The sequence below is a fragment of the Eublepharis macularius genome, chromosome 1 (assembly GCF_028583425.1).
Source record: "Eublepharis macularius isolate TG4126 chromosome 1, MPM_Emac_v1.0, whole genome shotgun sequence".
Lineage (NCBI taxonomy): Eukaryota > Metazoa > Chordata > Lepidosauria > Squamata > Eublepharidae > Eublepharis > Eublepharis macularius.
Genome location: NC_072790.1, coordinates 159,527,906 through 159,543,932, shown reverse-complemented (window position 1 = coordinate 159,543,932; position 16,027 = coordinate 159,527,906). Strand labels below are relative to the sequence as shown.

At 39.6% G+C, this 16,027-nt stretch overlaps 1 protein-coding gene across 1 annotated transcript in view; it reads right to left on the bottom strand.

Moving 5' to 3' along the window:
- The window catches only part of LOC129327230 (saccharopine dehydrogenase-like oxidoreductase), a 31,224-nt gene that overhangs the window by 9,463 nt on the left and 5,734 nt on the right, over window positions 1-16,027 (bottom strand). The window contains exons 3-7 of the mRNA XM_054975719.1: window positions 15,389-15,469; window positions 14,500-14,629; window positions 11,563-11,612; window positions 2,280-2,410; window positions 193-310 (exon numbers count right to left, since the gene is read on the bottom strand). Of these exons, the coding sequence (XP_054831694.1) occupies window positions 193-310; window positions 2,280-2,410; window positions 11,563-11,612; window positions 14,500-14,629; window positions 15,389-15,469 (510 nt within the window). The remainder of the gene's footprint in view (window positions 1-192; window positions 311-2,279; window positions 2,411-11,562; window positions 11,613-14,499; window positions 14,630-15,388; window positions 15,470-16,027) is intronic.

Sequence of the window (16,027 nt, the reverse complement as noted above, 5' to 3'; positions counted from 1 at the left end):
AAAAAGTTATGTGAGCACATTTCCACTCAAGTGGTACAGTGGGCATAACATTCTATTAAAAAAAAACGAAAACTTCCAGACCTTCATAAATGTGGTATAATACTGGAAAACCCTGATACATACTGCATATAAGATACTATTTTGTTGTGAACAGTACAAAAACTAATCTTATGAATGCTTAAGTAAACTTACAGGAGTCTCCTGGGAATGTGTGTGCAAATAACGCTGAGTTCTTTTTACAACAGAGGCATCTGACCCCATGAATGGAATGGAATACTGAGAGAGTTCATTACTGTAAAACACTGCACCTCTGCCAACAAAAGCAAAAACAATTAAAAACAAAGTTCAGCCAAGACTTTGAGCCAAGACACTAGTTATGTATTGTCTTTTCAAATACAAGCATCTTTATAAAGAAATTAATTCCTGCTCTATTTTCCTTTTAGGAAAAACTTTGGAAAATCAGCTCATTTTATTATACATTTAAGGCAGCTACAAGTTCCTTTACCCTGCAATTCCGACTGGAAACACATTATGAGTTATGTAAATATTAAAAAGTAAATGCAATAATTCAAACAAATTTCTTATAATGGTTGTTGTGGGTTTTCCGGGCTGTATTGCCGTGGTCTTGGCATTGTAGTTCCTGACGTTTCGCCAGCAGCTGTGGCTGGCATCTTCAGAGGTGTAGCACCAAAAGACAGAGATCTCTCAGTATCACAGTGTGGAAAAGATGTTGGCAGGTCATTTGGATCTACTCAGGAGGGGTGGGGTTGAGCTGAGTCATCCTGTAAGAGTTTCCCAGGGTGTGGAATGCTAATGGAAGGAGGCTTCACTGTATCCTGAGGAGGTTCTTTTGCATATGGATTGGTGCTTGATGTGCTAATCTTCTCTGCAGGGCTATTGTCGAGTATAGAGTGTTTTGTTAGCCTGGTGTTTTTCAGAACTGGAAACCATGCTCTGTTCATTCTTAAGGTTTCTTCTTTCCTGTTGAAGTTTTGCTTATACTTGTGAATTTCAATGGCTTCCCTGTGCAGTCTGACAAAGTAGTTGGAAGTGTTGTCCAGTATTTTGGTGTCCTGGAATAAGATACTGTGCCCTGTTTGAGTTACGCTATGTTCAGCCACTGCTGATTTTTCTGGTTGTCCAAGTCTGCAGTGTCTTTCATGTTCTTTTATTCTTGTCTGGATGCTACGCTTTGTGGTCCCGATGTAAACTTGTCCACAGCTGCAGGGTATACGGTATACTCCTGCAGAGGTGAGTGGGTCTCTACTGTCTTTTGCTGATCGTAGCATCTGTTGTATTTTTCGGGTGGGTCTGAATACTGCTTGAAGGTTATGCTTTTTCATAAGCTTTCCCATCTGATCAGTAATTCCTTTGATATATGGCAAAAACACTTTTCCTGTAGGAGACTGTTTTTCCTTGGTTGTTTGATTCATCCTGGGTTTGATTGCTCTTCGGATTTCATTTCTGGAGTAGCCATTTGCCTGAAGTGCGTGGTTTAGATGATTAATTTCCTCATTGAGAAAGTGCGGCTCACATATCCGTCTTGCGCGATCCACTAATGTTTTCATTATGCCTCTTTTCTGTCGGGGGTGGTGATTGGAGTTTTTGTGTAAGTACCGATCAGTGTGAGTTGGTTTCCTGTAGACCTTGTGACCTAACTGAAAGACACTGCAGACGTGGACAACCGGAAAAATCAGCAGTGGCTGAACATAGCCTAACTCAAACAGGGCACAGTATCTTATTCCAGGACACCAAAACACTGGACAACACTTCCAACTACTTTGTCAGACTGCACAGGGAAGCCATTGAAATTCACAAGCATAAGCAAAACTTCAACAGGAAAGAAGAAACCTTAAGAATGAACAGAGCATGGTTTCCAGTTCTGAAAAACATCAGGCTAACAAAACACTCTATACTCGACAATAGCCCTGCAGAGAGGATTAGCACATCAAGCACCAATCCATATGCAAAAGAACCTCCTCAGGATACAGTGAAGCCTCTCGCCATTAGCATTCCACACCCTGGGAAACTCTTACAGGATGACTCAGCTCAACCCCACCCCTCCTGAGTAGATACAAATGACCTACCAACATCTTTTCCACACTGTGATACTGAGAGATCTCTGTCTTTTGGTGCTACACCTCTGAAGATGCCAGCCACAGCTGCTGGCGAAATGTCAGGAACTACAATGCCAAGACCACGGCAATACAGCCCGGAAAACCCACAACAACCATTGTTCTCCGGCCATGAAAGCCTTCGACAATACAAATTTCTTATACCTTCTCTTCAATTTGGCTCCAATGACTGGAAGGGATTTGTGTCCTATTTGCCTTCTAATTTTCTTCAGATTGTCTTGATCTGCAAGTCCATAAACAGCTGACTTCCAGGTTCCATCATGAATACAAGAACCCTGTTAAAATGTCACGCATGTAGCACTACTAAATTAAACTTTTAATCATTTCAGCATACAAACAGCAATAGCTACAGCAATGAAAACATTATCTACCACAACTCAAACACTGATCCAGACATTAAACTAGATTGCTGCTGAAGGCAGTATGCTTTCATCTCTTCCACACCTTCATGGTGTTTCCTCTAACAGAAGTAATCATTTGCTGCAGGTTATAGAATGAAGATAAGTGCATAGAGCTATCTGTCACCACTTGTGTTAAGTAATCACTCCACATCAAGAATATTCCTGAGCAAATCCCTGTTTTTGGTAGATTAGAGAGATTTTTCCTTCAATGTTGCATTTGTTTGTCTTTCTACTGTACTACAAATATTGTCCTTGGTCCATTCATTTATCTTTCCAAATTGGTATATAGATGTAACAAAGGTCGGGTAGCTGTTCTCCAATATTAGCAGCAAGCCACCTCTTTGGTATTCCCCAACCCTTAATGTGCAGGTTGGATTATCACAAACTGATGTTACATGACTCTGGTACTGAAAGAGTTATGCAGGAACAAATGGGCAGGAATGTTATTCTGCTGTCCCTGACAGTTTTGCAGGCTGCCACCAGCAACATAATAACTAAGTATTAGTTAAAATATTTTCACTGCCTTCTCAATGTGTAATTATTTTAATTTGTGTATCTGACAGATGCCTAATACAAGCTTAGGAAACAATGTGTTTTCGCAGGAGCCTTAGGCCTGAACAGAATTTTGTTATCTGGATTTCAGGCTTATTCAATGGATGCTATTCAGTATGGTGGCAAGGGAAGGGGGGTCTCCTTAGTTTGATCATTATCATCACACTTTAAAAGCACTCCACTTCCTAATTTTCCCCCTTTGGCAAACACAGTCCTTGTTGAAATAGGCTCCTTAATAAATGTTTAGGCTTCTTAATAAATGTTTACTTTCCCCCATAGTGAGTCAAAAAGTCCACTCTCACTCTTTGGGATCAGTTTGACAACTATGTACGCTGTCTGACTTGTAGACATCCCAGGGCATCTTTTATTTTGCTGGTGATTTTAATGCATGCACTGGCACTGACCTAGAAGTCTTCCATTCTGTATCTCTGGGAATATCAATGAAGGAAACAAGATGCTATAAATAATATAAGGATAATAAGATCAACCTATCTGGTAAGATAATAGCCATATTTGTAGATAGTAGAAAACTGATTATTTTAAATGGCCTTAAGGAGAGAGTATATTACGGGGAGTTCACTTGTTTGAATAATTTGGAGGCTAGTGTTATAGATTTTCTTGTTTCTGCTGATTTGATGGATTTGGTAAACTACCTTGAAGTGGGGAAGGCTATTGCCAGTGATTATATAGACTTACTTCTATTAAGAAGTTCGCCTAACAATCTCTATATCCAAAATTGTCATTTGATGCCTGTTTGTCAAGATCATAACAAATTGGGACCAGTAAAATAGAGATCTGAAAACTACACTTTGTGTAGAACTCTGATGTTCTCAGATAAATGTAATACCCTTAAGAGATACATCACTTTAGGATTTTGTGTGCAAGACAACTGTTACAAGTTAGATCAAATTTATTCGCACTTGCTGCATGCTTATTCTAAACTGATTTACTGAGATACGGCCTTGAAATTCACAAAAATAAATTGCTGCTTTAACCTGGTGGAAGTGTCTAAAAATGTCTGCTATGAGGGACTTATGGAATATAGACGTACTAGCTCTTCAACTACCTTACAAACTTTGCTTTTCTGGAAAAGGGCATATAGACAAGCTATACGCAGGACTAAACAAGTCAGCCTTAAATAATTGGCAAAATCTAGTCAGAGCAGCTAGAAATTATAGAAATCTGCATGAATTCTGAAAATTGGTTAGCTGTGTTTTACATCCTAGGAATCTGTTTTTATTCCATATTCCTTCACAAACCTGGGAGGAACATTTTGTTAATATTTTTGCGAGGTCTTTCAGTATCTACAATGATCAGAGTAATTGGAATTTATAATAACAACATTTGATTTATATACCGCCTTCAGGACAACTTAATGCCCGCTCAGAGCGGTTTACAAAGTATGTTATTATTATCCCCACAACAATCACCCTGTGAGGGAGACTTCCGGTTTGGGATTCATGGAGGTCTAACGCAGCTCCATTCGCGGAGCTGACCGGACTGCCGTTTTAACCGGCCGGAGGGGTGAAAATAGCCCGCGGCCGACTGCTCTCAGGCGGGGAGCAGGCAAAGAACGCTCAAGACCCTAGGGTGAGTTAGATCTCGGACGAGGGGGGGCTCTACCCAACGAGTCTCCCCCCGATCCTTGAGGTCCCACCTTGCGACGGGTCGGCTATAATCTCTGCGGCAGTTTTGGGGCCAATTCGGTTGGCATAAGACCTACATACCCAAGCTTCGATTGGGGAAGGAAGCTGAGAGGAGAATTTAAGATCGAAACAGCGATTACAACCCGAGAAAAGTGAAGAGAAGGTAAAGATCGCTATCTTTTGAAACGGGACAGATTGATAAAAACAGAGAGGAAAGAAAGTAGATTTTTAAACTGCAACAGACTAGCGAAAAGGAGGTGAAGACTCGGCAGGAGTTGTATTTTAAAAGAGACTAAGTTTAAAGAAGTTATTACAGAAATTGGATTATTGTTTTGAATACCTGTGGTTTTGGAGCTGTGGGAAAAAGACACCATCGCGAGACCTGCTGTGGGAAGACGGGAGACAGGAAGTGCGTAACAACAATAGAGTGGCTGGAGAGAAGCGGCCCTTGCCGAAGGATAGGAAGTAGGGAATCGCCATTTTTGAAAGGGGAAGGGTCGCGGCTTCAGCGGAAGAGGAAGTAGGCCATTTTGGATTACAGCAACATAGAGAAACCATAGAGAAAAGACGCCCGACATTTTGGACATTTTAAAATTTTAATTTTGGCAAAGATTGGGACATTTGAAAAAAGAAAAACGTTTAATTATACGCCACGGAGTTAAGGAAGAGAGCAGATTCGTGGGAGCGAGCTAAAGCAAGCCCCACGATGTCGAAAAAAGAGTGGCAATCGGCAATAGAAAATCTGGATAAAAATCTGGACAAAAAACTTGTAGACATGATTAAAGAACTTAAGGACACGAAATTGGAGCTTATTAAAGAGGTTAAAGAGGTTACACAGACAGTAAAGTCGGAGCTGTCAGAAGTGAAAAAAGGTATGGAAACGATTAGTAGTGAATTACAAGGAACGCAGCAGAGAGTTAAAACAGTAGAAGACGCGATGGAGAATTTAATAGACACGCAACAAACAGAGATGAGATTGGTGAAGGGGAGGATGTCAGTTGCAGAAACTAAACACATGGAGAAGCAGCTTCGCTTTCGTGGTCTGCCAGAAGTGGAAGGGAAGTCAGCGCAAGAACAGATGACTGAGGTGTTGGCTGAATACCTGGGGAAGGAGGAGGAGGAAGTTGTGGCTATCCTAGATGTGGCGTACCGTGTGAACTCGAGAATTGCAACCCAGAGGAAATTACCAAGGGATGTGATTGTGCAGTTTACAACTAGAAATATGAAAGAGAGGATTGTGACAAAACAGTTTCAAGATCCATTGGAGATTGATGGCAAGACGATTATTATAATGAAGGAACTGCCCAGATCAGTGTTACTGGACCGGAAAAAATATAAAGTGCTAATTCAGACTTTGAAGGACATGAATATCAGGTACAGATGGGAGCTACCGGAAGGAGTGTCCTTTGAGTTTGGAGGGGCAAAAAAACGCATCAGATCTGAGCGAGAGATGGAGCGATTTATTAAGGACAATGAAAAAGACTTACCAACAAAACTATGAATATGGAGTGTAAAGTATTATCTTGGAATGTAAATGGACTAAACTCACCGAATAAGAGGAAAAATATTTTTCATTGGCTATTAAAACAAAAATGTGATATTGTTTGTTTGCAAGAGACCCATATCAGAAAACAGGATGTAAAATATTTAAAATCTGGAAAATTGGGCAAAGAATTTGTAGCGGCCTCCAACAAGAAAAAAAGAGGAGTGGTGTTGTACATAAAAGAGGAGCTGCAGCCAAAATTTGTTATGAGAGATGTGGAAGCTAGATTTGTAGCAGTGGAATGCAATTGGAATTTAAAGAGAGTGTTGGTAGTCGGACTTTATGCACCTAATGGTGCAAAGGAAAGCTTCTTTGAGGATTTAAGGAAGCATTTAGACGATCTTGTATATGACCAGATAATTCTTGCTGGAGACTTCAATGGAGTGACAGATTTGGAATTAGACAAAAAGACTACAATAGCACAAAAGAAAAGAGGACTATTGCCAAAGCTCTTTTTTGAGTTGATTCAACAAGAGACTCTCGAAGATGTATGGAGGAGAGAATATCCTAAAACCAGACAGTTTACTTTTTATTCTGCAAGGCATTTTACACTATCAAGAATTGACATGATCTGGGCCTCAAAAGACTTAGCGTTATGGACTAAGGAGGTAGAAATAATGCCGATGGTAGGCTCAGATCACAACCCAATTATGTGGAAATTTGGAAAAAGGAGAAAAAGGAAAGCCTGGAGAATAAATGAGGACTTGTTACAGGAAAGAGAGAATATGGAAATATTGAGAAGAGAGACAAAGTTTTTCATACAGTACAACGTGAATAAAGAAGTACCAACCAACAAAGTTTGGGATGCGTACAAGGCGGTTGTAAGGGGCATACTAATGGATTTAAATGGCAGAGCAAGAAAAAAGAAAGAGGAGAAAAGACAAGAGATTGAGGAGAAAATAAAAGCCAAAGAAGCACAGTTAAAAAAGAGACCAGGGAAAAAGAAAATATACCAGGAAATCAAAATTCTTCAAGAACAGCTAACAGCAATGAGTAATAAAGAATTGGAGTGGAACCTTAAAAGACTGAATCAAAAAGCGTTTGAGGGTGCTAATAAACCTGGGAAATATTTGGCATGGCAATTGAAGAAGAAAAGGGAAAAGAAAATAATAAATAAAATCTGTGAAGAAAATAAAACGTATTTGGAGCAGACTACCATTAGTAGAGCCTTTTATAAATTCTATGCTAAGCTGTATAATAAAAAAGAAGTAAACAAAGAATCAATAGCATCATATCTGGAGAAAACCAAACTTCCAGAAATCTCGGAAGCTTGGAGAAATAAGTTGAACAGTGAAGTAACTGATGAGGAAATAAGCAAGGCAATACAATCCGCAAATCTAGGAAAGGCGCCAGGGCCAGATGGACTTATGGCTAAATTTTATAAGACAATGGCCAATGAACTGGCACCATTCCTAAAAGAGGTGATGAATGGAGTTCTTAGGGATCAAAGGATTCCAGATACTTGGAGTGAAGCGAATATATCATTGATCCCAAAAGAGGGCCAAGACCTGACCAACGTGAAAAATTACAGACCTATATCACTACTTAATAATGACTATAAAATTTTTGCGAAGATATTGGCGGAGAGATTGAAGGGGTGGCTCTCGGAAGTCATAGAGGAGGAACAAGCAGGCTTTTTGCCAGACAGACAAATAAGAGACAATTTAAGGACAGTGATCAATGCTATTGAATATTATGACAAGCGTTGTGACAAAGAGGTTGGTTTCTTCTTTGTAGACGCTGAAAAAGCGTTTGACAATTTAAACTGGGACTTTATGTTTGCCACTATGGAAAAGCTACAACTGGGGGAAAGATTCGTCAGAGCAATCAAGGAAATTTATAGAGACCAGACTGCAGCAATTGTAGTGAATGATGAACTGACTAAGAAATTGACGATTAGTAAAGGAACAAGACAAGGTTGCCCGTTATCTCCATTGTTGTTCATTTTAGCATTGGAGATTCTGATGATACAAATCCGACAAGATGAGGAAATACGAGGAATAAAAATAAAGGACTATTCATATAAGGTCAGAGCATTTGCAGATGACATAATGTTAATTGTAGAAGACCCACTGGAGAACATGCCAAAAGTGATAGACAAGATTAAGGAGTTTGGAGATTTGGCAGGTTTCTTCATTAACAAAAAGAAGTCAAAGATATTATGCAAAAATATGACTAAGCAGAAACAACAATCGTTAATGGAAACAACGGATTGTGAAGTAACCAGTAAGGTGAAATATTTGGGAGTTGAGCTGACTGCAAAAAATATAGATCTGTTCAAGAATAATTATGAAAAATTATGGACTCAGATAGAGAGAGACTTGATCAAATGGAATAGATTGAACTTGTCATGATTGGGTAGGATTGCAGCAGTTAAGATGAATGTGTTACCAAGAGTAATGTTTTTGCTACAGACAATACCAATCATCAGAGACTCTAAACAATTTGAAAAATGGCAGAGGAAAATATCAGATTTTGTTTGGGCAGGCAAGAAGCCTCGAGTGAAAGTAAAAGTTTTACAAGATGCAAAGGAAAGAGGCGGAATGCAACTGCCCAACCTGAGACTTTATCATGATGCAATCTGCCTAGTTTGGTTAAAAGAGTGGATGACATTAAAGAATAAGAAACTATTAGCCCTAGAGGGATATAAAAAATTTTTTGGATGGCACGCATACCTATGGCATGACAAAGTAAAGGTCAACTCGATGTTCCTGCATCATTTTGTAAGGAGAAGTTTATATACAATCTGGAAGAAGTATAGAATTTACCTACAAGAGGGAACCCCCCTGTGGGTGGTTCCATATGAGGTGATTGATCCGAGAGCTGTTGATAATGAACAACAATGTTTAACGTACAAAGAAATAACTAAAACTGAAGTATCTAAACTTAGAATAAAGACGCAAGAGGAACTATCACCTAACTATGACTGGTTCCAGTATAGACAGATTAGAGACTTATATAATTCGGACTCTGCAAAGGGGGGCATACGAATAGAGAACTCGGAACTAGAGCAGACCCTTCTTAAAGAAGACAAGAAAAGAATATCCAAGGTATACCAAGTACTGTTGAAATGGTATACTGAGGATGAGATAGTTAAAACACAGATGGTGAAATGGGCTATAAATTTCAATAAAGAAATAACAATGGAGGCATGGGAATACTTGTGGAAAACTACAATGAAGACAACGACATGTACTAATATTAAAGAGAACATTTACAAAATGATCTATCGTTGGTACATGACACCAAAGAAGATTGCGCTAGGGAATTTGAACACTTCTAATAAATGCTGGAAATGTAAGAAGCATGAGGGCTCCCTCTATCATATGTGGTGGTCATGTGAGGTAGCCAGGCAGTACTGGGGTGAAATAATAAGAGAAATGAGTGAAATTTTACAATTTCAAATAAATAAGAACCCAGAACTCCTGCTACTAAACTTGGGAATGGAGGGAATTCCAGCCCATCATAGGACGTTAATATTTTATATGACAGCAGCAGCTAGACTTTTGTATGCGCAGAAATGGAAAGTACAAGAAGTGCCAACTATTGAAGATCGGATCTACAAATTGCTGTATATGGCTGAAATGGACAAGATGACAAGAAAACTGAGAGATCTGGACTCAGGGCAGTTTAACATAGACTGGGAGAAGCTGAAACAATATCTGGAGAAGAAATGGGAGGTGGGAGGAAAACTGTGGCAGTTTGAGAACTACTGAAGTATAATAAAAGTATAAAAAAGAGGGGTGACTTTACCGGGGGAGGAAGAGAAATGTGAATTCATAAGCAGTTAGATTAACAGATTGATATATATATAGATATGTATAGGTTAACTGATAGAACATTGATAGAGAATAATCAATGATAAGGTTTAAACATGATGATTGAGTAACTAACAATATTTTCTTTCTTTGATAAGATTTATATGCACCAAACTGAATGTACAGAAGAGTCAAATTGATTGATTATGTGATGAGCTATATAGAATTACCATAAAAAGATGAAATGAGTAATATATAGAGAACAAATCAAATTGTTTGATTTGTTTGATTTAAATGTGGGAAATTTTTATGGTTTATGATATATAGGTTTATGATATATAGAAATATTCAAAACTGGAAAATGGGATAAATTGTTTATCTAAAGACGTACAGTTTGGGTGTATAATAAGAAAAGTAGTTAAAGATGTACTGCTTAATATAATGGAGAATGTATATCTGTTTTAGACAGAGGAATTTAATAGAAGTAAGGGAAAAGGGACAAAGGGTGGGAAAGCTGTTGGAAGTCAACAAAAGGGGGGGGAAAGGGAGGGGGTTAGAAATGAAAAATTTGGGGAAAATTGAATGTAATGTAAAAATAATAATATTCTAACCCAATAAAATTTTTTTCAAAAAAAAAAAAAAACAATCACCCTGTGAGGTGGGTGGGGCTGAGAGAGTTCCAGAGAACTGTGACTAGCCCAAGGTCACCCAGCTGGCTTCAAGTGGAGGAGTGGGGAATCAAACCCGGCTCTCCAGATTACAGTCCCGCGCTCTTAACCACTACACCAAACTTACTGAACTAATCGAGTGGTCCCCCGTTTTGACTATCCAAAATTAGTTTTTTTTATTTCTCATATTAAGAATGAGAAGGCTCCTGGAGCAGATCTGACCCTGAACCTTTTAAAGCCAGTATTCTCTTGGTGGAAGGATATATTGGCAAATGTTTTCACCCAGATGTGACAGGAATCATTCCATTTGTTTAAAGACATCCTATCATTATACTGCTTAGCCTTCTATCAGTGGTCGGGAAGCTCTGCTTTGTTTCTTTACTATCAATCTGTGGACTGGTTGGAAACTAATAAAACCCTGGGGAGGGAACAGCCCAGTTTTAGGCAAGGGGCTGGTACAGGAGATCATCTTTTGACACTGCAGTTTTTAATCAACAAACAACAACTGCGCTTAGATACTGCTCTTCTAAACAGATTAGTGCCTCATCCAGCGTGGTGAACAAGTTAGTGTTATTATTATCCCCACAATACAGCTGGGGAGCTGGGGCTGAGAGAAGTGGCTTACTCAAGGCCACCTACTGAGCTCATGGTGGTAGTGGGATTTGAACCAGTAGAGCGCTGATTGGCAGTCAAACTACATAACCACTTCCTTGCTGCTGCCTTCATGGATTTGAAGATGGCTTTTGATACCGTACCCTGTGCCACACTGTAGCATAAGTTAAAATCAACATCTATTGATACCAGTGAGTTATGAAGCAGTACGAGGCATAGAGAGACAGACAGAGAATGGTTAACCAACCTCAGGGCCAGATTTTACGTTCAGGAAACTTTCAACTGCAGTTAAGGTACCTTTAAGAAAAAGAATGAATGTATGATCATAGTGAAGTACCAAACTGTAGTTATAGCAAGATAATTAAAGCAACTGATAGTATGGCAATGAAATATACTGACACCATAAAATAATATACATTAAAATTACAAGCATAATTGGATAAATTCACATAATGTACCATTGGCGATCCTGCACTTAACTGTCATACTGAATAAACTGTTGCTATTAAGTACTTAGCTAAACCCACCATCCTTCAACTGAAGGATCCTCCTAGATTTTCCACTTGCCACAATTCTTGAGTTGGATCCACTGGAAATTTCCACCTGCTCACCTCCCCCCTTGCAATGTACCCCAAATGTCTCCCAAAATGTTGTTCTTGGGAAAGAGGGGATGCCCAGGAACAGCATGGGGGAGTAAAAACTTTTGTATCTGGAAATCTTCCAAATTTATCCCCTTTCTTTCATTCCCACAGAGTATCACCAGAATATATCACAGACAGCTGTGATTATAGGAGCCAGCACAGGTTTCTTAAGAACAAGGTATGTCAGACTAACCTTATCTCCTTTTTTTGAATGAATTACTAATTTGTTGGATCAGGGGAATGCAGTGGACAGAGTTTATCTTGGTTTTAGTAAGGCTTTTCACAAGGTTCCACAGGATATTCTTGTGTACAAGTTGGTAAAATGTGGTTTGGATTCCACTATTGGCAGATGGATTTTTAACTGACTGACAGACCGCACCCAAAGAGTACTTGTAAATGGTTTCTTATCCTCTTGGAGAAGAGTGACAAGTGGAGTGCCTCAGAGATCTGTCTTGGACCCTGTGTTGTTCAACATCTTTATAAACAATTTGGTGAAGGAATAGAGGGAATGCTCACTCCATTTGCAGATGATACTAAATTTGGAGGGGTAGCAAATACAGTCGACGACAGAATCAAGATACAAGATGATCTTGACAGGCTGGAAAACTGGGCTAAAACTAACAAAATGAATTTCAACAGAGATAAATGTAAAGTTCTCCATTTAGGTAGGAAAAATCCAAATCATAATTATAAGATGGGGGAAAACTTGTCTTTAAATATTTTAAAATATTTAAATGTTTTAAAAAACTTTGTATTGGCAAGTGGTACATGTGAAAAGGATCTAGGGTTCTTAGTAGGTCACATACTGCGCATGAATCAGCAGTGTGATGTGGTAACTAGGAGTGTGTGATTTGGGATTCTACTTCAGCATAAACACCTGAATCAGGCCTAATTTGTAAAGATTCGGGTTTTCTGAATCAGGCCCAGCATGGGGGGCTCTATTTGGAAATAACGAATCAAAGCTTTCCAAAGCTCTCCTGCTTGCCAGTTGAAGCCAGTTTAAAGCACCCGCTTCCGTGTTGCTCTCTTGCAAGCAGCACGGAACCGGGCACTTCCCAGGGCTTGCTTCAGTTGGCAGGCAGGGAGGCTGCCCCGCCTGCCAGCTGAAGCCAGTTTAAAGCGCCTGCTTCCATGTCGCTCGCTTGCAAGTGGCACAGAACTGGGTACTTCCCAGGGCTTACTTAGGAAATTCCGAAGCGGGAAACCTGAATCGCACACCCCTAGTAGTAACTAAAAAAAGAAATGCAATTTTAGGCTGCATCAACAGAAGCATATTGTCCAGATCACGCAAAGTGGTGGTATTGTTTTACTCTGCTCTGGTTAGATCTCACTTGAAGTAGCAAGTTCAGTTTTGGGCACCACAGTTTAAGAAGGATGTTGACAAACTAGAACATGTCCAAAGGAGAGCAACAAAGATGGTGAGGGATCTGGAGACCAAGTTCTATGAAGAAAGGTTGAAAGAACTGGCTATGTTTAGCCTGGAGATGCGGCAATTCTTCAAGTATCTGAAGGGCTGTTACTTTGGGAATGGAGCAGAGTGTATTTCTGGGGCACCAGAGGGTCACACCAAAAATAACCGGTTAAAATTAAAGCAAAAGAGTTTGGGGCTAAACATTAGGAAGATGCTCCTGATGGAGTGGTTCCTCCGTGGAACAGGCTTCTGTGGGAGAGGGGCTCTCCTTTCTTGAAGGTATTTAAGAAGCTAGATGGCCACGTGACAGCAATGATGATTCTATGACTCAATATGAATGTACGCAGATTCAGAGAGGGAGGGCACGGAGGGATTAGCCAGTGCTAAGCTCTGGTGACCCATTTTTATATACCCAGGGTAATACTGATTGCCATTTTGGGGTCAGGAAGTAATTTTCCTCCAGGCCAGACTGGCCAGAGATCCTGGAGGTTTTCTGCTTTCCTCTGGGCATAGAGCAAGGGTCGCTGAGGAATGGGGAGGTAGGTCTGAATTTCCTGCACTGTACAGAGGGTTGGACTAGATGACCTCCACGCCTTTACAGCTCTATGTTTCTGTGTTTCTATATAGCATTATCTGTTCCATCAGATCTTACTAACTAACGGGGCTTTCCTGAAGAAGATAATCAGTGCTGCATTTTCGTTGAGAAGCACTTCCAGGAAGGAGGCTGTATCTGGCAGGAACGCCTTGGAATCCAGATACTGCAAGCCTCTGGCAACAGCAAGGTGGGGTTGATGCTCCCCAGCATCCTCTCTACCAACTAACAGTGCCAAATTTTCAGTGTTCTGCCAGGCCCCAGCAGATGCTGCACTATTTAACAAAGCTTCTTTCATTTTGTAAAAAAAAAAAAGGGAACTGTGAATCTCAAAGATAGGCTTTAATTTTAAAAGCACAATGACTTTAACTGTAAACTGCTTTAGAAAGCCTATCTGGTTGAAAAGTGGGACATAAACACAGAAGAGGCTTTTTGGCAAGTACACAAGCACACTATGAATCTTCCTGCTCAAAAATGTAAAACCTCAAAACTGTCATAAAACTGTTACTCTTTCTATACCAGTTATTAAGTATGAGTCACCTTTCAAATTGTTTCTGGTGTATAATACTCCCATATCTGCTGGAATAGAGTCAAAGCCACAGCTTCCAATAATATATACCCCTTTTTCTGCAGCTCTGTCATTATAATTCAGGTATATTCCTTCCAGAAACTGAAAAAGAAATGCAATGATATTCTATGAAAAAAGACAGTACTTTATCTGTTTCCTCAAACTTAGACAATAATTGTAAACCTCACTCTCAAATCTGTGTTACTTGTATCATGTTTACTGACATTCCACTTTGCAAAGTTTCAGAAATTTGTTCTATATTGCAGGACCAAAATGTTCAGTAATTAAGTGCTTACATGCTGCTATATTCAACAAAGTCTAACACAAATTTACATATTTGCATGTGATTTATCAACCCCTCTCTTTCACATGAAGAAACAACCCATGTCGCCACTGCTACCTCTACCACCGCCCCATCTGACTCTAAAATCCTTTTAATAAACATACAGTATGTGTTTACAGTACGGTTTTTACACTAGTGATAAGCAGATTTCCCTGCATCTAATCAAAACCAGATGTCTGCCAAAATAAATTGAACTCTGGACTGGACCCCTAGCCCTGGATTATATCATTACTTCAGGCTTCACCATACCCACTACATACCACTTTCCCCAAACTTACCAAGAAGAGTAACAGCAAGGCACTAAATCAGATCTTTCCAGACGCACCATATGATGCTTACAAAAATATGTATCAGAGTCCATGGATGCTAGGAAATGTACTGTTCCAGGTTCCCAGCATTCCAGGATACTTATACCGGGATGCAATAAAATTATATATATAGTCAGATGCAGAAGTAAGAATATCTAGGAACAAGATTCCAGTGACTTAATATCTTGTTTTCCCCAAAGCACCACATACCTGAGGTTCTCCACTAATGTCAATGCAGCTGGCACCATTCTCAATACAAGCTTTTACTACAGGTACTCCAAAAAACCTGTACTATAGGACAAAATAAGACTGATTATTTATTTGGAAAATCTAACAATACGCAAAACATAATAAAATGGTACAAACTATCTAATTTATTTGAATAAGGCCATCACTCAAGTAAAGCATCTTTGCTGATTGACTGACTGTGTGTGTTCTAGTACAGTAAACTGTATTGCCAAGGGGCAATGATTCTTTTCCTCTAAGGGATACAGAGTGAATGAACACACAAATGGTGAAGGACATCAGATATTAAATAGTCTATAGAAGAAAAATGCATCTATGGAAGAATCAATGCAGAAAATAATATGTTTACATCTCTTTAGCTGTTGGGAACACCTGGAAAGCGGCAATGGATGCATCCTCTGGAACTGGCCCTACTCCACCACCTGTTCTTCAGTTTCCGTCTGTACTGAAGTTCCAGGGGGTCCATCCACTGTCGTTCTCAGGGATTCCTGACAGCTGAAGGGACATAAGCATATTACTTTCTTGCACTGGTTCTTCTGTAGATGCAATTTTCTTCTGTAGTCTAGTTAGCCTACAGGTGGCTAGCTAGTTTTCCTTCACCAT